General features: G+C 39.9%; 1 protein-coding gene across 1 annotated transcript in view; it reads right to left on the reverse strand.

The window, feature by feature from the left end:
* Window positions 1–22,276, reverse strand: part of LOC126416075 (protein unc-80 homolog) — a 1,008,688-nt gene that overhangs the window by 713,976 nt on the left and 272,436 nt on the right. The window contains exons 8-10 of the mRNA XM_050083557.1: window positions 21,276–21,501; window positions 20,790–20,908; window positions 1,851–1,934 (exon numbers count right to left, since the gene is read on the reverse strand). Coding sequence (XP_049939514.1) covers window positions 1,851–1,934; window positions 20,790–20,908; window positions 21,276–21,501 — 429 coding nt within the window. The remainder of the gene's footprint in view (window positions 1–1,850; window positions 1,935–20,789; window positions 20,909–21,275; window positions 21,502–22,276) is intronic.

Here is a 22,276-nt window from a genome sequence, read left to right on the forward strand (position 1 = left end):
AGGCTATTTACAATTTGTACAGAAACCAGATGGCAGTTATAAGAGTCGAGGGGCATGAAAGGGAAGCAGTGGTTGGGAAAGGAGTGAGACAAGGTTGTAGCCTCTCCCCGATGTTATTCAATCTGTATATTGAGCAAGCAGTAAAGGAAACAAAAGAAAAATTCGGAGTAGGTATTAAAATTCATGGAGAAGAAGTAAAAACTTTGAGGTTCGCCGATGACATTGTAATTCTGTCAGAGACAGCAAAGGACTTGGAAGAGCAGTTGAACGGAATGGACAGTGTCTTGAAAGGAGGATATAAGATGAACATCAACAAAAGCAAAACGAGGATAATGGAATGTAGTCGAATTAAATCGGGTGATGCTGAGGGGATTAGATTAGGAAATGAGACACTTAAAGTAGTAAAGGAGTTTTGCTATTTAGGGAGTAAAATAACTGATGATGGTCGAAGTAGAGAGGATATAAAATGTAGACTGGCAATGGCAAGGAAATCGTTTCTGAAGAAGAGAAATTTGTTAACATCGAGTATAGATTTAAGTGTCAGGAAGTCGTTTCTGAAAGTATTTGTATGGAGTGTAGCCATGAATGGAAGTGAAACATGGACGATAACCACTTTGGACAAGAAGAGAATAGAAGCTTTCGAAATGTGGTGCTACAGAAGAATGCTGAAGATAAGGTGGGTAGATCACATAACTAATGAGGAGGTATTGAATAGGATTGGGGAGAAGAGAAGTTTGTGGCACAACTTGACTAGAAGGAGGGATCGGTTGGTAGGACATGTTTTGAGGCATCAAGGGATCACAAATTTAGCATTGGAGGGCAGCGTGGAGGGTAAAAATCGTAGAGGGAGACCAAGAGATCAATACACTAAGCAGATTCAGAAGGATGTAGGTTGCAGTAGGTACTGGGAGATGAAGAAGCTTGCACAGGATAGAGTAGCATGGAGAGCTGCATCAAACCAGTCTCAGGACTGAAGACCACAACAACAACAACACTGAATTTTTGTATCTACACAGCTAGAAATCGTGGCACAGTAACATATGTGCTCATGACAGCTTAACTTGCTGAGTCCATACACACAACTCCCTTACCCTTCCCAATAATAGTGAAACACAAGCCTATAGTAGTTAGAGTCATCCTTGCCCCCTTCCTGTCTTATCGCTTTTGATGTTTTATTTTCACATCTTTGTCATCTCTGTGTAAACTTCCTTTTCTGCGACAATACTCATGATGCATTAAATATGTAGGTATTGTATTCCACAGAAGTTTACTATTTTGCAATTATAAAGTAGTTGGCTAACTGTATTGAACAGCACTTCACATTATTATATAGGCGCACAACGTCTTTCTACACTAGGTCTTGTCTTTTGCTATTGACTAGCCTTTTCTTGCCCTTAAAGAAAAGTGTTAATACCAACGAAAAGTCTATAGGTCACAAGAGGATCATAATAAAACTATCCTGTAACATGTTGTCACATACGTCTCAAGGTCCTTAAGAAACCTAAGAACTTAAAAATGTGGTACCTTCTTTGTGTTAATGCTAAACTTTATTGAAATAAGTACATTCCCTTTTGTAGATAACCATGTTGCAAATCAGTATAAATGACACTATTTGCATTCACCAGATACTGTACTCAATGAAGTAGCTTAGTGGTCACTTGGTATTTTGCTATCACATTAATAATAAAAATGAGCTGAAGGTTCATTACTGAATGTATTAGGCTGTGTTGTTGATGTGATGTTTCTTTAATTACAATATGAAGTAAGCACTAATTACGGATACTTAATTCCAATACCTATTGAAAACAATAACTGCTGTATTACTGAAAATAAATTATGCTTTTACTCACAACATGTTCTTCTTCAGTACTGGAACTTTCTTCTGGAATCGTTTCTGGAAAGATGGTGTCCTTTGGTGATGATAGCCATGCAGCCTACAAACATTTTATGAAGCATTAATAGAATCAACACTCTCTCAAAACTATACTAAATTACATCTCTAAGTATATAAAATAAAGTAAATAAAGTATTTACATGAATCGAATGCACCATCAAATATACTGTACATCATACTTCTAAAAAAAAAAAAATTAAAAAAAAAAAATTGTGTGCGCTTCACTTCACTGGAAGGCTAAATTTATTTTATACAACTATATGAGCTATCAAAACAATAAGAATTTTTAAGCGACCTGTTGTTAAGTGACATAGTCATTATTAAAATAGAATGCCTATCTTGATTACCTACCTGACATACAAACAAACATACAAATTACAGGCGTTACTCATCATTATTCACTAATGTCATTCATTTCCTGAGAGAAGTATGCATCAGAGACAGATCCATTTCCTCTTTCCCTATCATCTTCAATGTTGTTACACAGCACATCATCATTATTGCTGTTCAGAATATTTGAAATACGGCATTTCCTGAATGATTTTACAATCATTGGTGCTTCAAGGCTTTTTCAGGCAGTGGCCAGTGTGCAATAATGTGGGTGCATCAAATCTGTCAGGGTCAGTTCATGGTTTGTTCTGCAAAATCATTATTTTTTGTACGATTTCTGAATGTAACCTTTGAAAGGTTCATTTATACTGACATCCAGAGGTTGTAACACAGAATCATTCCTCCAGGAATAATAACAAGGTTACTGGCTAGGATGGGGACATTCTTTTTTATGTCGTCAGTGAGATAACCACAAAAAGCATACAGACAAAGCATAGGTGGTAGCTTGGAAAGCTCATCTGAACAGAGTTCCTATATATTTCCGAGCCAGACAAGCATTAAAGTTTCATCCATTAATCCTTTCTCCCCCTTCTTTTGAACAATGACATCATCAGGGAACAGATTCTCATTTTTAAGAGTCTTGTTTTACACTTAATGATTAAGAAAAGGGGAAGATTGTGTCCATCTGCTGTGACTGCCAATGTTACGGTAATTCAATGCTTTTCACACCCTGCTGTTTTGATGGTAACTTCCTTTCTCTCCTTCTCATCAATCATGTAATTATGCAGCATATCAAATCAAAATGGTGTCTCATCAGCATTGCCTATTTGGCCCATTGAAAAATTCTTCTCTTTCTGAAGTGTGATGACATACCATCTAAATTCTTGAAGTTTTTTTCCTCAAAATCCTGTGGAAGCTTTTGGTATACTCTTTTATGAGCCATAGAAAAAAGCCTGCCTGTTTTGTATAGCAATAAACCAATCCACAGCTAGCCTAAACTCTTACCTTGGTATATTAAGCCACCTCTTTTACTTTGTGTCTTGGGGTGGCACTGTTCACAGGTTGCCCACTCTTCCTCCTTTCACAGATGAATTTCACAACTTTTACTTCAAAATTAGATATCTTCCTTTGTGAGGGTCAATGAATTTCTTTCTAGTAGCGGTAGTTGCATATAATACCAGTTTCTGTTTCTTCCATAAGTGAATGTTACACTCAGCTACATTGAACTCTCATCGCAAGCTACCGTTACCATATTTTTCAGCATAAAGAATTACTTTGCACTCAAAAGTAGCATCATATGATGTTCCTCACTGCTTTCCTTACATCTCATGACTACCAAATGCAAACACATTATGCACTAATAGGCTAACAATAATGAAACAAAGTAGAGAATCACAACAATGTCTTGTGACATAGGGAACACAAACTAAAATTCAATGATGTTGCCAGTGATTCACAGATTCAAGTTCATAATCTTACATGCACCCAACTTTTGAATACTGCATATGGTAAAAAATGTGTGCATTAGATTCATGTAAATACAGTATTTCAAATAATGTCAAAGCTGACAAAAATCTGAGAATAAGTAAAAATACCGGCCTGTCAGCAATAGAGTTAATTTCTCTTAAAACAAAGTAGTAAAAGATGCAAAATGTATTTTTGTTATATTTATACACTCCTGGAAATTGAAATAAGAACACCGTGAATTCATTGTCCCAGGAAGGGGAAACTTTATTGACACATTCCTGGGGTCAGATACATCACATGATCACACTGACAGAACCACAGGCACATAGACACAGGCAACAGAGCATGCACAATGTCGGCACTAGTACAGTGTATATCCACCTTTCGCAGCAATGCAGGCTGCTATTCTCCCATGGAGACGATCGTAGAGATGCTGGATGTATTCCTGTGGAACGGCTTGCCATGCCATTTCCACCTGGCGCCTCAGTTGGACCAGCGTTCGTGCTGGACGTGCAGACCGCGTAAGACGACACTTCATCCAGTCCCAAACATACTCAATGGGAGACAGATCCGGAGATCTTGCTGGCCAGGGTAGTTGACTTACACCTTCTAGAGCACGTTGGGTGGCATGGGATACATGCGGACGTGCATTGTCCTGTTGGAACAGCAAGTTCCCTTGCCGGTCTAGGAATGGTAGAACGATGGGTTCGATGACGGTTTGGGTGCACCGTGCACTATTCAGTGTCCCCTCGATGATCACCAGTGGTGTACGGCCAGTGTAGGAGATCGCTCCCCGCACCATGATGCCGGGTGTTGGCCCTGTGTGCCTCGGTCGTATGCAGTCCTGATTGTGGCGCTCACCTGCACGGCGCCAAACACGCATACGACCATCATTGGCACCAAGGCAGAAGCGACTCTCATCGCTGAAGACGACACGTCTCCATTCGTCCCTCCATTCACGCCTGTCGCGACACCACCGGAGGCGGGCTGCACGATGTTGGGGCGTGAGCGGAAGACGGCCTAACGGTGTGCGGGACCGTAGCCCAGCTTCATGGAGACGGTTGCGAATGGTCCTCGCCGATACCCCAGGAGCAACAGTGTCCCTAATTTGCTGGGAAGTGGCGGTGCGGTCCCCTACGGCGCTGCGTAGGATCCTACGGTCTTGGCGTGCATCCGTGCGCCGCTGCGGTCCGGTCCCAGGTCGACGGGCACGTGCACCTTCCGCCGACCACTGGCAACAACATCGATGTACTGTGGAGACCTCACGCCCCACTTGTTGAGCAATTCGGCGGTACGTCCACCCGGCCTCCCGCATGCCCACTATACGCCCTCGCTCAAAGTCCGTCAACTGCACATACGGTTCACGTCCACGCTGTCGCGGCATGCTACCAGTGTTAAAGACTGCGATGGAGCTCCGTATGCCACGGCAAACTGGCTGACACTGACGGCGGCGGTGCACAAATGCTGCGCAGCTAGCGCCATTCGATGGCCAACACCGCGGTTCCTGGTGTGTCCGCTGTGCCGTGCGTGTGATCATTGCTTGTACAGCCCTCTCGCAGTGTCCGGAGCAAGTATGGTGGGTCTGACACACCGGTGTCAATGTGTTCTTTTTTCCATTTCCAGGAGTGTAATTATTATATCTAAACAATTGCCATCCATTTTCTCAATGACATTTACAGTCATGGGTAATAATGATGTGCGATGGTGTAAAGTGCTTCTGGGAGAATGATGGTTTGGTAGTGGCATAATTTGGCTTTTGATGTAAAGGGATTTGTGATTGTGAAGTCTTTATACAGTTTTTCTACATGAGTTTTAATGCTCATTATGTCTCTATCAGTGTTCCTGATAATTTCACCTAAGTGCTTGAAGCACTGAACAAGAGTGATGTTGCTATATTTAAACCTGAAGGATCCTAGGGCATGTTTCGAGTCTACATTCATGATCTACTCCCAAAAGACTAAAAGTCAGTTTTGAAGAGATCTCGTGAAACTTTTCTAGGGCATGCCAGGCTTCTATAGTACTCCTGATAATAATTGCTGAATCATCAACTATGGCAAGATGTTTGATTTTTTCTTTTTGTTTTTGGTCACATATTTATTCAGAGTGAGGAACCATGTAGACACTAGTAAAAAGTGAGAAAGGTGACAAAATATTCAAAGAAAGTGATTAAATGGTGATGAAACATTTTAAAAAGGTGGTTAAAAGGAAAGAAATTATCCCAATAAACAGATATGACACAAATGAATTGTTTTTATTTTTGCTAAACCCACCATAAAGGCTGGTTAAGACTAGAATAAATTTCACTATTATGATCCTGGATTGGGCATGGCCACTTTTTCCTACTTACACATTTATTGTGATATGCTGGTACATTGGTAATTTGGTACTGGTAATACAATACTGATAACTGTAATTCACAAACAAAATCTACATCACATTTTACAACTAATAACATTCTATGCTTAAATACTGAAAAATGATCAACAAAATATTTTTGCATTAATGTTTCTTAGGAATCTTCACAAAAAATGAGGTAATCAACTAGATTTTCTGAATGGTTTCCACATGCTTACCCTGGGCCAATTTTGCTGCCTTTAAACAATTTTTGAGTGCTTTCTTCATTTTAGCTGAAGCTTTGCTGAGATATTCTTGTCTCTCCTTTGATATAAGGTGTTATTTTTATTTTCTTTCAGAGCAGCTGTTCATAGACAACTGATTTTTTCATGTTAGTCATCTTTTTAATCGCCTCCTCAAGATGCCATTGGTTTTGCTCCTCTTTTTGCTCTTATTCTAAGCTTCTTTCTTTTCACTTTCTCTCTTATAAGTGGTATAATTTGCATGAGCTTGCTGTCCATACCCAATGAGTCATGAATCAATGGACACAGAAACAAAATAGGGATACTATCCCATAGTATCTGTCATGGACGAAACACTGTTTAGAAATCTTTTGGTCACTGCTGCCTGATTTTCTCCTAATCTGTGCTTTAAATGGAATATCTTCTCTCTATGTCGACATTTCCATGAGACAATGTAAGAGAAGCCTTAAAAAGTTTTAAACATTAGGGTACTTAAACTCGACATATAATGGGTCCCTATTTGAGATGTGATGCTGCCAGTAATTGTTAACATCTATAGTATCTAAAGCTGGGTCATCCTCTCAAATTGTAGAATCTTTCATTTATCTAGTAAGTAATCTATTGGGAAACTGAACATCATCATTTTTGCAACATTTAATATGCCACTGCAGTTTCTGCTCTTTATTCTTTCTTTGGAGTAAAAAATCCCAAGACTTTTCGGTTGAGCACTTGACAAGCAAGTCTTTTCTACCCCAGTTGCAAGCTGCAATGTAATGTTTTTGGACATTCTTTAGAAACCACAACTTACATCTTTCCAGTCTACTAAGCTCTCTGGTTACTTGCCCACTAACAACTAGTTGTTCAAAATGAAGAAGATTATCCAATGTAAAGAGTTCATTATAGAGAACTTGGAAAATACTCTCAAATTTTCGTAATGCAGAAGCCTTCAAAACAAGAGCCAAAGGGTTTGAAATATGTTTCTGTTTCTGTATTTGGCTTTGAAAATGTTATGTGAACTTACTGAATAGTTCTGCAGAAGAAATAATAAAATGAAGTTCTGCTCTCATTCAGGCTTTTTTGTAGGATTTGGATTGAAAAGCAGCAGAATTCTTTTTTAGAGGTATATACTAAAGAATGGAATACTGAATACCATCTCAGTGTTCCAAAATCCTATTGGTTGAAGGTCCTACAGTAGGCCATCTTGTGGCTGTGTGTCTCAAAAATGTCTGATGTGTAATGTTAAAATTATACTGGATTCCTTTATGTTCTGTTTAAAAAATAGGCCAATCATCAAAATAATGTTGAAAACTGACCAGAATTCAGAAGCTTCTTCACTCCAAAGCATTTACACAGAAATTATCAATTGTATGAATGTTGCAAGTTCTGATGTTTGTAAGTTTTCTGCCTCAGGTCTCTTTGAAATCACTATCTAAAAGCCTACGCACTCTTGTACAGGTGTTAGGTCCAATCTGGTTGACTTCTACTGCACTACATGGTGTCCCATTTGTTATTCTTCTACTTCTTCAGACAGATGAAGTACCTTGCAACAGCTTGGTCATGGATACTTTACATCAATCGGAATTACATTACTCTTTAACACACAGTTAATTATAGTTAAAATGTTCTCTTCTTTTTACATTCTTTTAACTTCACTGGTTTTGTTTCCATTTTCTGTGCTTACTCATTCTTTTTCCTTAGTAACTGCTCTTCCAGTAATTAACAGTTCCACCTTGAGACTTCTTATCATGTATTCCTTTTTTGTTGATCTACTGTCAAGTAAGTCAACTAACTCTTTACTCTGTGGTTCAACTACAATTTCCTTAAAAAAAAGGACAATAAAAAATATTAATCAGATAATGGAGCTACAGGTTGGGATATCAACAATGTGGGAAAGGATAGATTGCTTCTTACCATTAAGATTACACATGACGTTGCAAACAGGTACAATTAAAAGACATTAACAGATATGCTTTCAGCCACACCCTTTGTCAGAGAAAAAGAGAAACACACACCATTCATTAACACCAAGCAAGTACACTCCAGCAGTTCAAACCAGAATGCAATAGTCATGTGGAATGGAAGCAGAAATCTAAAGAGGAAGGGATAGCAGTGAATGGGTGGGTGATAAGAGGAGTGGTGTCTGGTGGAGTGTGCAGGGTTTAGACTGCCAGCAGGTGCAGTTTTAGTAGGGTGCGGGGCAGGGAGGTGAGGAAAACAGGACCAAGGAAATATGGGCGGGTGCATTCGCAGAGGGCGATGCACAAAGAGGGTGGGAGATCAGAATGGGGTGGACATGAGGGGGGAGGTGGAAACGGTTGGGTGGAAAGTGTGGGGACAGTATAGATAACTCCCATCTGTGCAGTTCAGAAAAGCTGGCAATGGAATGGAGATCCAGATAGCTCTCATAGTAAAGCACCCATTGAGAACAAGCATGTTATTTTCAGCTGCATGTTGTGCCACAGGGTAGTCTACTTTGCTCTTGCCCACAGTTTGGTGGTGGCCATTCATCCAGGTGGACAGCTGGCTGATGGTCATACCAATATAAAAAGCTGTGCAATGATAGCAGCAGTGGTGGTCTATGACATGGCTGCTTTCACATGTTTCCCAGCCTCTGATAGGGTAGGATAAGCCTGTGACAGGATTGGAATAAGACATGCTGGGTGGGGGGATTGGGCAGGTTTTGCACCTGGGTCTTCCACAGCGATATGATCCTTGTGATATGTGATTGTGATTGGAAGTGGCATAGTGACAGATTACGATGTTATGGAGGGTGGTGGGTGATGGAACAGCACTTTAGGAGGGGTGGGAAGAATCTAGGATAGGATGATAGGTCACCAAAGTCCTGGCAAAGTATGTAGTTCAGTTGTTCCACTATGGTGTGGTATTGGGTGGCAAAGGGGGCAATCCTTTGTGGCTGGGGGTGATAGGAGTATTGGGGATCTGGGTATTGGATTAAAGCCTTAGGTCCTTTGCAGTAACTCCCCCATGAATTCATTTCCCTCCTCATATATTATCCAAAATCTATAGACCACCACAATCATGGACACTCCATTGTGGCTGATTACTGTGCCCCCACTGAAAGCACTTTGGCCCTCACTAACCAACACCTCCAGCCACCTACCTTTAATCCTGCCTCCCTCATCAAAGATACCAGCCAATTCCTTCACCGACTATCCACAACCCCCACCCCTTTACCTTCTGGATTCCTACTCATAACTGTTGATGCCATCCCTCTACACACACTAACATGCCCATTGTCTTACCACTACTAAACATTACCTTTCCCAATGGCCTTCAGACAGCAAACTCACGACCTCATTTTCTTATACACAACACCAACTTTATCCTAACCTACAACTACTTCTCCTTTGAAGCAAAGGTATATAAACAAATACATGGCACAGCCTTGGGCACCTGCTTGGCACCCTCCTATGCCACCCTCTTTAGGAGCCATCTAGAGGAGACCGTCGTAGCCTCCCAAAACGCCAAACCTCTAGTCTGGCTCAGGTTCATTGATGAAATCTTCATGATCTGGACTCAGGGCGAGACAAGCTATCTTCATTCCTTCACAACCTCTTCCCTGTGTTTCATAAGGTCCTCCTCAACCCAGTGTGTCACCTACCTAGACGTCATAAACCTCCTCTCTGATGGCACCATCCACACCTCTGTCCACATAAAACCCACCAACCACAAACAGCACCTTTCATTTTGCCAGCTGGCATCCCCACCCCAAAAAATGTCTCCCTTGCAGCCTGGGTGCCTGCAGATGGTGTATCTGCAGTGAAAAGAAGTCTCTTGCACAGTATCACGAGGGCCTCACCAAAGCCATTAAAGACAGGCACTATCCCCAACAACTAGTCTGCATACACATCTCCCATGTCACTTCTTCTCACACCCCAAATCATCTCACCAATCCCAAGAAACAGCCATAAAGGAGTGGATGCTTTGTCACCCAGTACAACCTTGGCCTGGAACAACTGAACGATATTCTTTGCCACGGCTTTGATTACGTATCATCATGCCCTGAAATGAGGGACATCCTATCCAAGATACTTCCACCCTTCGTAAAGTGGTGTTTTGTCACCCATCCATCCTCCACAACATCCCAGTACACTGCTATGCCACACCCAATCCCAATCCCTCGCCACAAGGATCATATCCATGTAATAGGCCCAGTTGCAAGACCTGCCCAATCCATCCGCCCAGCACTTCCTATTCCAGTCCTGTCACAGACTTATCCTGCCCCATCAGAGGCTGGGCCACATGTGAAAGCAGCCATGTCATGTACCAGCTCTACTGCAATCTGCATGGCTTTTTATATTGGTGTGACTACCAACCAGCTGTCCACCAGGATAAAAGGCCACCACCAAACTGTGGGCAAGAGCAAAGTAGACCACCCTGTGGCACAACGTGCACCTGAACATAATATGCTTGATTTCAATGGCTGTTTCACTACCAGAGCCATCTGAGTCTCCCCTCCATCATCAGCTTTTCTGAACGGCACACATGGAAGTTATTCTTACAACACATTCTCTGCTCCTGCAATTATCTCAGCCACAGCCTACAAAAATATACTGTCCCCACAACTTCCACCCATCAGTTTCCATCCCCTCTGTCATATCACTCCTCTCCATATTGTCTCTCACCCTCTTTGTGGGTTGCCTTCTGCCATTGCAACTGCCCATCTTTCCCTGCTCCTCTCCTTCTTTTTTGCTCTGTGTTCTCTAACTCCCTGCCCCACAATCTCCGAATGCTGTCTCAGCTGCCAGAGTTGGCAGTCATGTGTGCGTAAGGTGTGCCTGTTTGTGTGAAAGAATGTGTGTTTCTCATTCTTTTTTAATGAAGGCCGTGGTTGAAAGTTTATGCGTAAGTGTATTTTAACTGTGCCTGTTTGCAACTTAACATGTCATATTTACTGCAAGTAGCAATCTATCTTTCCCTACCTTACAAATATTAATCAGTCTCCTAAAAATCATTTTCTCTTTTCTGCATTTTGCTTCATAAATCAAGCCAGTCACATCATGATTTGTTATTTAATACAATTCACTGCCCTCCATTACACTCACTCCACTACACCCCAAACTTATGAATTAGTTAACATTTTCCCATGCCTCTTTCTTCACTATGTACTTTTGCCATAAAAAACTGTGTTGTAGCAATATGAATTCTTCACTTTATCTTTCAGAATGCCACATTCTTCTTCTCTGTTGTAAGGATTTTTATTTTAGCCAAACACAAAGGTATTCCTCCTCCTTTTCTTCTTCATCTTATTCTGCTTCAGATCTCATAGATATACATTTGTTACAAAACTTTTTAACAAGAGTGATCTTCTAAATTCATTAATGAGAAGCAGAAAGTGATTAACTAATTAAAATATATACATCATTAAACACAGTAATTCATAGACAATGGGCATAGCACAAAAAGTCTCGCTGGATTTATATGGTGGCAGTTAGCACGCCTTCTCGGCACGGTTCAGTGATGAAACCAACTACATGGCAATCTATTTATGCAATGCATTTAGTAACTATTCCCAGTTGTCATCATTGCCCTCCGCTGTCCAGAAGCCTACAGAATAACATTTTCAACTTATACACCTTATCGAAATGTCATCTTTCAATTGTTTCCCCCAATCCCCACCGGTAAAATTACCAGTGTGGTTTGAAGGTAAAAGTTGAACAGTTATTTGCAGTCTATCCTTAGACAGGGTGTATACATGGGCAAGGAAAAAAATTAACAGATTTTCCCCGGACTTCCTAGTTAAAAATACTTTTTCCTATGTGAAAATAAACCATTTCCAAGGTGAAAACACACTTTTTATGTGTTACGTGACACATTTTAGGAAGCAAAGCTCAGCAAAAAAACAACACATATATGCTGCATATTTTCGTATCATGATATGCTGCATATTTTCGTATTACGAAAGCATAAATACGAATTCCAACAAAGGCAGCATGTTAGTTTCTGAAGCATTGAAATCAAGATTGTGATGCGCATTTGCAAGCCAATTACAGCTCAAGTCACGTAATTTTGCTAGCCAATGACAGCAGACATTCAGAGCATAGGATATGTGGTGTAGTCAGCCAATAGCAACATCAATGGTAAGTTTTGTATGTCCACCCTTGTGATTGGAGGTCAGGGGGACTTCGGCCATTCACTTACATAAGAAAATGAAACACCTACAGCCATGCTTATCATGTCATTTGTTGTATGGCTATCAGTATCAGTGCTTCAGTGCACCATCTTCAGATCTCAACTGATGCTGAAAGGGTTAACATCATCTGTATACATGATGTATCAGAGACCAACATCTATAACTGGTTTTCAAACATTATCTGTAACAGCAGTGTTATCTATCCAACCATCAACTATAAACTGACAGGAGAAACATTCAGATTGAATGTCAAAAGGTATGTGTCAGCAATTTGCAATCTTTGGACATTTTATTTTGAATGTTTCTCCAGCCAGTTGATAGTTGGAGGGACAACATTATGGGTACAGATAATCTATGAAAGCCAGTTACAGGTATTGGGCACTGATACTTCATGTATGTGGATCGTGTTAGCCCTCATGGCATCAGCTAAGGCATGAAGATAGTGCATTGAAGCATCAAAACTGGTAGCCATACAATAAATGACATCATAAGGATGGCTGTAGGTGTTTCATTTTCTTACGCCACTGGTAAGTAGTGCAAACACACAAATAGGAAAAGTTAATGGTTTAAATTAATATAGATTAGTACAGATAAAAAAAGCTATATTGGTCATTTTTTGTACCTTTGAGAAACATCACACAAATGTGCCAGTAAAATTTAAACAGTGACACAAATATCTGGTCTTCTGGGCCCAAAATTTTGCTAAGCAGCTGGTCCTGAAAGTGTTACCTTTTAAATGAGAGTCAAATGCTGTTTGATTTAAGAAATTCATAGCTCATTCTCACATGTAACATAATTCGCCTTGCATTAAAGGAAATTTACTTTGAAAGTAACCACCATTCACAATATTTCCCTATAACTTGTTAGAATAGGTTCGTTTGAGCACTTGCCAGAGAATGCCACAAAACAGTTGCTACTGCGCATGTGCAGCTACAATGGCAAAGGAAGGCCAGAAAAGAAGTGTTACTGTGCATGTGCAGCTATGATGACGATGGAAGATCATGTTTAGTGTTTTCTCTGCATAAATGCCTTTCGTCCCATTTCTGTTTGGAATTTTGTGTGCAGTAGGGCATCAGGTGACAACGAGCAGCACTGTGACATGTTGTTCGGAGCGGACATATGGACTTATTGTACTTGCAGCAATTGTTTTATCATATCCTTTCTACATAAGGAATGGAAAATAAGAAAGCAAGCCTTGGCATATGATTCATTTCAAAACTGGACTCTACAACTCACAGTACTCTCCACAAAGCACTGCAAAAAGGAATACAAGGGAATACAAATTTCTTGCAAAAATAATTAAAAAACTGTTTGTATACAACAGAACTAAGAACAAGTAAGTTTTTTATGTCTTTCTCAAACTGTATACAAAATTAACGAGGTTATTTGTGAAGCCAAGAACCTGTGTAACGGCATTTTATATTCTACTGCAGAAGTAAATATAAAGTCTTGTGGAGAGTTACAATGACAAAATACGTAGTGCTGCCAGTCTATAATTTACAAAAGAATGGTGCTCTGTATATTTAAGACATAAATAACATAAATTAAGAAATAACATTAAGCCTAGAGGAGGTACCAGACAAGTGTTGAAACTTGTCTTGTGATCAGAAAACATTCTGTTTCATGGAAGACAGATTTGTAAAATCCTGCTAAAGCTGTCAATACATCTGAAGTGAACCATTTTATTCAACACTGCTGACCAAATTTGCCTGCTTATTAATCTTAAAGTAAACACTTACATATGTTCATACATATATAGTTTTATGAGATCTTATATTACATCACAAAAGAAACAGGACACCAGAGGGTACTCCAAGAGCATCGAAATTTCATAAACCATACCAAACTGTTTAATTTGGGTTAAAGTGCACATTCGCACATCTAGATTCACAATGATGTAGGCCCCAACCTGGCATTAACTTTTCAGTGTGATTTTGAGGGTGCAAATTTTCTTGGAGTACCAGTACTGCATTATCTCACGTACTGTTCTCTGTTGTTGTGGTCTTCAGTCCAAAGACTGGCTTGATGCATCTCTCATCTCCAAGTAACTACTGCAACCTACATCTTCCCATCCATGCTTCCATCCAAAGCTAAATTAGTGATCCTTTGATGTCTCAGAATGTGTCCTCCGACCGATCCCTTCTTCTAGTCAAGTTGTGCCACAAATTCCTCTTCTCCCCAATTCTATTCAGTACCTCGTCATTAGTTACGTGATTTACCCATCTAATTTGTAGCATTCTTCTGTAGCATCACATTTCAAAAGCTTCTATTCTCTTCTTGTCTAAACTATTTTTCATCCATGTTTCATTTCCATACATGGTTACACTCCATACGAATACTTTCCGAAAAGATTTCCTGACACTTAACTCTACACTTGATGTTAACAAATTTATCTTTTTCAGAAACACTTTCCTTGCCATAGCCAGTCTACATTTTATGTCCTCTCTACTTCGACCACCATCGGTTACTTTACCTCCCAAACAGCAGAACTCATCTACTACTTTAAGTGTCCGATTTCCTAATCTAATCTCTTCAGCATCAACTGATTTAATTTGGCTACTTTCCATTATCCTCACTTTGTTTTTGTTGTGTTTCATCTAATATCCTTCTTTCAAGACACTGTACAATCCGTTAAACTGTTATTCAGAGTCTTTTGCTGTCTCTGACAGAATTACAATGTTGTCGGCGAACTTCAAAATTTTTATTTCTTCCCCCTGAATTTTAATTCCTTCTCCAAAATTTTTCTTTTTTTTCCTTTACTGCTTCCTCAACATACAGATTAAATACCATCTGGGATAGGCTAAACCCTGTCTCACTCTGTTCTCAACCACTGCTTCCCTTTCATGCCCCTTGACACTTGTAACTGCCATCTGGTTCCTGTACAAATTGTAAATAGCATTTCACTCCCTGTATTTTACCCCTGCCATCTTCTGAATTTGAAAGAGAGCATTCTACTCACCACTGTCAAAAGCTTTCTCTCAGTCTACAAATGCCATAAACATAGGTTTGCTTTTCCTTAACCTATTTTCTAAGATACGTCATAGGAGCAGTATTGCCTCACGTGTTCCTACATTTCTTGGGAATCCAAACTGATCTTCCCCGAAGTTGGCTTCTGCCAGTTTTTCCATCCGTCTGTAAAGAAATTGTGTCAGTATTTTGCAACCAAGACTTATTAAACTGATAGTTCGATAATTTTCACACCTGTCTCAACAACTACCTTTTATGGAATTGGAAATATTATATTCTTCTTGAAGTCTGAGGGTGCCTGTGTCATACATCTTGTTCACCAGATGAAAAAGTTCTGTCATGGCTGGCTCTCCCAAAGCTATCAATAGTTCTAACAAAATGTTGTCTACTCCTCGGGCCTTGTTTCAACTTGTGTCTTTCAGTGTTCAGTCAAACTCTTCATGCAGTATCGTATCTCCCATTTCATCTTCATCTACGTCCTCATCCATTTCCATAACATTGCACTCTAGTACATCGCCCTTGTATAGAACCATTATATACTCCTTTCACCTTTCTGCTTTCCCTTTTTGCTTAGGACTGCTTGTCCATCTGAACTCTTGATATTCATACAGGTGGTTCTCTTGTCTCCAAAGGTCTCTTTAATTTTCCTGTAGGCAACAACTATCTTACCCCTAGTGATATATGCTTCTGCATCCTTACATCTGCCCTCTAGCCATCCCTTCTTAGCCATTTTGCACTTTCTGTCAATCTCAGTTTTGAGTCATTTATATTCCTTTTTGCCTGCTTCATTTACTGCATTTTTATATTTCCTCCTTTTATCAATTAAATTCAATATCACATCTGTTACCCAAAGATTTCTACTAGCCTTCATTTCTTTACATACTTAATCCTTTGCTGCCTTCACTATTTCATCTCTCAAAGCTACCCATTTTTTTGTGTGTTATATTTCTTACCCCTGTTTTTGTCAGTCATTCCCTAATTCTCTCTCTAAAACTCTCTACGACCTCTGTTTCTTTCAGTTTATCCAGAGCCCATCACCTCATATTCCTACCTTTTTGCAGTTTCTTCAGTTTTAATCTACATTTCATAACCAATAAATTGTGGACAGAGTCCACATCTGCCCTGGAAATGTCTTACAATTTAAAACCTGGCTCCTAAATCTCTGTCTCACCATTATATAATCTAGATGAATCCTTCTGGTATCTCGAGGCCTCTTCCACGTACACAACCTTCTTTCATAATTCTATAAAATGTATTTATAACCCTGTATTCACCTGACCAGAAATCTTGTTCCTCCTGCCACCGAACTTCACTAATGCCCCCATGTCTAACTTTAACCTATCCATTTCCCTTTTCAAATGTTCTAACCTACCTGCCAGATTAAGAGATCTGACATTCCCTGCTCCAGTCCATAGAACACATTTTGTTTTCCATGATAATGACATCCTCCTGATTAGTACCCGTCCAGAGATCCAAATGGGGCGCAATTTTACCTCTGGAATAGGACACCATCATCATTTAACCACACAGTAAATCTACATACCCTTGGGAAAAGCTACGGCTGTAGTTTCCACTTGCTTTCAGCCACTCGCAATACCAGCACAGCAAGGCCATTTTGGTTGATGTTACAAGGCCAGGTCAGTCAATCATCCAGACTGTTGCCCCTGCAAGTACTGAAAAGGCTGCTGGCCCTCTTCATGAACCACGCATTTGTCTGGCCTCTCAACAGAAACCCCTTCATTTTAGTTGCACCTACAGTACAGCTATCTGTATCTCTGAGGCCCACAACCTCCCCACAATGGCAAGGTCAATGGTTCATGGGGGGTTATTGGGTTCCTTATCATGGCATAACGCCATATATAGCAGAGGATGAAATCTGCACTTGAAATTTTGCAAACAGGCAAAATTACCCAGTAGTGGGGAATGAAACACTGTTCAAAGAAATTGATTGACCCTGTGGAAAAGATTAATAAAATCCAAATTTCTTTAGCAAACTGACAAAAATAACATAATTTTCCTCAACGGCAATTAATGCTTGATGGCCAATAACGTGGAAATAAAATAAATTCATAAAACTGAAGCTAATAACATATTTTAATCTTCTGTAACAGATATATGTTTTGTTTTCATTTGATTTGATAGCTGTAAACGAAGAGAAAACAGCAAAACATGGATCACATGGTGGAGACAATCCCCCCCCCCCCCCCCCCCCCCCCCATTCTCCTCAAATCAGATTGCTCTGCACAAGCGTGAATCTGGCAGCTTGGACACGCCACAAAATTTTTCTGGATTGCAGCTGGCTGCTTGCTGCTTATATCACTAACAGCTGCTCTTCAAGTAGCCAGAAGCGGGTGAGGGCACTGCTCATTCGTGACTCAACTGCGCTTGCGCATGAGCCCACTGGCAAATGCTCAAATGAATCTAATTTAAACAGCTGTGATGTCATGCTCATCAAAAGCAGTTTGTTATGAAGTGTCCCATAGTCTTTGTTCTAAAGCCCTTGACACGTTTTGCTGTTGGAAGATACGTGTGTGTGTGCGTGTGTGTGTGTGTGTGTGTGTGTGTGTGTGTGTGTGTGTGTGTGTGTGTGTGTGTGCCCGCGTGTGTGTGAATGCATTTTCTTCATGAGCTAAGTTTTATTTTGGTATTTTTCTCTCTGTACATTTTATTGTTGCCCTATTACTTGCAGTAGTGAAAATTACAATATTTAACTGAAAACTAAAACAATGAAAAATTCCCGGAAATCTAAAAAGTTCCTGGGTTTTTCCTGGTTTTCCCCCAGACGAAGAAATTCTCAGGTTTTTCCTGGATTTCAAGGTTGTCCTGTGGTATATACACCCTGTTAGACCTAAGACCTGTCATATCAGAGGCTCACACCTTATAGACTGGTAAAACTTTGAGGAACTCCATCACGCAGGTGGCCACCACTGGCCATGCATTCCTTGGCATTGCAAGTGTGACAGGGCAGTGTTATGCCCGGCCTCAAACTGGCGATGACCTACAGAGGGCACCTCCAACACAGTATCTACTTGTGTTTGTGCACCCTGTGAGAGGGAAATAGTTCCCACAGCATTCCACCACAGACAGGTATACGAGCCAGTGACAGGACAGCACGAGTCATTCAGGCTTTGAGAGCCTTCCCTGGTCCAGGTGACGGGTGTTACTCACCCCATCAAACAGTCAAAGTCAATTGCTAGGGTCAACCGCTGCTACCATTAAGACACCATTGGTTTCTCTCCTGAATTATGATGCTAATTGATTTCAAGGTACATTAGCTTCTGTAGCAGCACACTGTGTTCATCATCAGTGATATTATTCTGAATAGGAAATTCTCACTTTTTTGTCCTCAGCTCTGAATGCTCTCTTATTGAACCTAAAACCTGGACAGTTGTCGTCCTCAGACTCAGGCTTACCAGCCACAAACCTAACATCCAGCCAGTGATCTCTGCTGAACTAAATGTCCAGCAAGTCCTCACTCCCGATTTGGCTCCAGGCAGTGTTTTTCTCAGTGAACGTAGTCCTGCTCAGTGCTCTCAGCTTTCAGTGCCGGCGTGGCCTTCTTGTGATCCACAGTTATTTTGTACCTGTTGTGTTATGCCTGTTATGGTATTCTTGACTTTAAGTCCTTACTGTCAAACCAGACTTCTATTTTGTCCAATAAACTTGTTACACCTTGGACTATGCTTTTCTTGTCACAAAGTAAAACTCTTCAATAGTAGTAGGAGCAGTAAATGTGTGCCATAACGACACTTTATACACCTGGCCTAAGCTGTAAACATGCCCGGCACCGTGTTAAGAGTGAAGATGTGTAAACAAAGGTGAATGTGTCCTGTATATTTTATTGGATGATGTGCCATATTTGGTGATTGCAGGATGTTCTGTGCTCTTGCCAGTAATCCTTGAGTTTTTTTTTATCTGGTGAATGTGTCCCGTAAATTTTATTGGATGACATGCCATTATGGAGAAGGCAAGAATTTCTGTACCCTAGACAGTGGTCATTGAGTGTTATTACCTGATGTCCCATGATGCTCCTGTGAGAGTGAAACATGTCACAAATTAAGTAAACACAAAACCATTTTGCAACCGAGACTGTCTATTCCTTGACCCTTCAATTGTAGTTGAAGTGAATGATTGTAGTTTGACAGAGGGTTTTAAACATGCCTATTATAGCAGAAACTGTATATAACTCTACGAGTGTACTACATGTTGTTCAGTAGATACAGCAGAAAGTGGAGCTATTGTTTGAATGTATCTCTATGGGTTCCCTGTCCCCCTTGCTTGGCCTCACCAATCATCTGATGATTCTCTCCTCCACCATCTCTGGCCTTTGGTCAGAGCAACCTGCAATCCAACCATATGATAAAAAGGTTGAATTATGGGCGAACTACACTCCCCATCTGAAACTGTATTTCCTTGTCCTTGAAATCATAAGGGTTGAACAGCAGTGTGTACTTCCTTGTATATGTCGGGCTGGAGATCTTTCACTTCCTCTAACAGTTTAACCCTGAATCAGAACCACATGCACTTCCTTATGAGCAACTGAATACTAGTCTGTTGGAATAGTTTGACCCACAAGTCCATGTTGTCGCAGCACAATGTAAGTTGTTCAGTTACCACAAACAGATCAGTCAATCATATAAGGAAGGGACTGACCAGCTTCAAGGCCTCTACAGAGATTTTAGTTTCCAGTGCTGGATCTCCAAGTGCAAACAAACCAATACTGCATCACTGGTTTGGGATATGATCCTGGTTTACACCCCAGACAATGATCTTTACAAGGATCTTCTAGAGCCTAAGAATCTCCCTCTTGAAACATTTCTCCTCATTATCCATTCATTACTTACCTGCTAACAGCTAGTTGTTCAAGAGGAAGCAGATTATCCAATGTAAAGAGTCCATTATGAAAAACTTTAGAAATGCTATCAATTTTTCATATGGCAGAAACCTTCCAAACAGAGCTAAAAAGGTTTGAAAGATGTTTTCTATTTCAGTAAGTAACTTGAGAATAAAATGTGTTTGGTTCTGAAACTGTTGTGTGAACTGGCTGTTTGCTGCATGATAAGTGACAATGCTCATGGTAAACATGATAGATATCACAGAGATATTAAGCTATAAGTTGGAGAACTGAATGGAACAGAGGAAGCAGAAGTTTTTTTATTCAATGTACTAGCTGATGATCAATAATATTAAGGACCTTGCTTGTGTGTCCATCTGCTGTCTGACACATTGTGTGCAGTAAAAGAATGTCTTTTCTTTTCTCACACTGCTGAAAATTTAAATACTGACATACTGTCAAACAGCCATTGATGTAGTTATCTATCCTGCTACAACTGAAGGAAATAAGATATTATTAAAAACACACACACACATAGGTAGCAGAGATTGTAATAAATACACTTACTTCCTCATCAACAGATTTCCCTTCCATTCTTACAGCACCTGTTGGTTCACATCCTGATACACTGACTGACTGACTTGGAGGACTCTCTGCTCCTTGAAATCCTCCTTCTTCATTTGAACCTTTCCCTAAAATAAGATGATACTATTATACAGGTTTCTCCTCATTAACTTCACATTATATAAACTAAGAATTCATACTTGACTGTTATATGCATGGCAAATGTAGGCAGTAGGAACTTGTCATTCAAGTGGACCGAAGTGTTACCATCTACTCCAATGTGCAGTATATTATTTTGATTTTGTTTGATTTTAACAATGCAACAGAACTTGCAGTGCTTCTGAATATTACATTTTACACGAGCTCTGCCAAGAAATATAATATTTTCACAAATTAACAGTTCTGTTATTTACTATCAAGTAACAATTAATCCAACTTCAACAACATAAAATATATTCCACACTCATGCCCATAATTTCAAATATTTACATTTTCGTCCAAGAAAGACATCTCCAAATTGTGGCTGCGGACCTCGAACCATCTTTGCCCAGAGAGAACGAGGTTTAGGTTTCACATGAGCTGTGAAGCATGCTGTATCTGGATGCTGATAATCCCAAAGTGCTTGCCACATTTTCAATCCATTTTCCAGTCTAAAATTTTGGAAATCTGACTCCTTCAGGTTGTGACAGATTGGTGCAAACAGATACACAAATAACTGTAAAAGGAAATAATTATTAAGAGACTATTATTGTCACTTTAAGAAGCAAACGAAAATACTTCAGGTGCCAGCCACCTATGCTACCAATTATTCTAAATATGTGACACTGAAGAAGCAACTGTACTTGCAACCATATGTGCTGGAGACTGAAGTTTGTCTTTCCATAAGAATTACCAGAAAAAACCATGTTTTCTTACAAATTTCCTCTCAGGAAATATGACTTTCGAAGTTTTAACTCAATTGTGTTCACACATTAAATCACAGAAATAATCCAAAACAGTCTTCTGGAAATCAAATTATCACCAGCTGCCTAGTTGCTTGAAATGACTATTCTGCCTTTTCTATTTTAAAGATTCATCCTTTCACTCACCAGATTTTTGTTCAAGGAGATAACATCATTTATCCATTTGAAAACAATCGTAGCTAGTGCTTTGCACTTCCTATAGTGTAGAAATAGCTGAATAATATTTTATGGCTACTGCAGAAAGGTGTTTAATGCTAAAGTTTTTGATGCATACATGTTGAAACTGTTTGGGTTTTTCTGATGCAGATATCACAATGAAATAAGAACTGTGCGACAGAGATTTAATTGACAGTGCAACAATTTGAGTTCAATTTGACAACCAGACGTAGGTGTCAAATGCCTGAAAATCTTAATTAGCTTGGTACTGTTAGCAAAATAATACATAATATAATAATAGAAAGAAGATTCAGTTTCGAAGCTTAGGTTGTATCTTGCAGTGAAAATAATAAGCTGTTTCAGTTTTCAAAC

The sequence above is a fragment of the Schistocerca serialis genome, chromosome 8 (genome assembly GCF_023864345.2).
Source record: "Schistocerca serialis cubense isolate TAMUIC-IGC-003099 chromosome 8, iqSchSeri2.2, whole genome shotgun sequence".
In the NCBI taxonomy this organism is placed as follows: Eukaryota; Metazoa; Arthropoda; class Insecta; order Orthoptera; family Acrididae; genus Schistocerca; species Schistocerca serialis.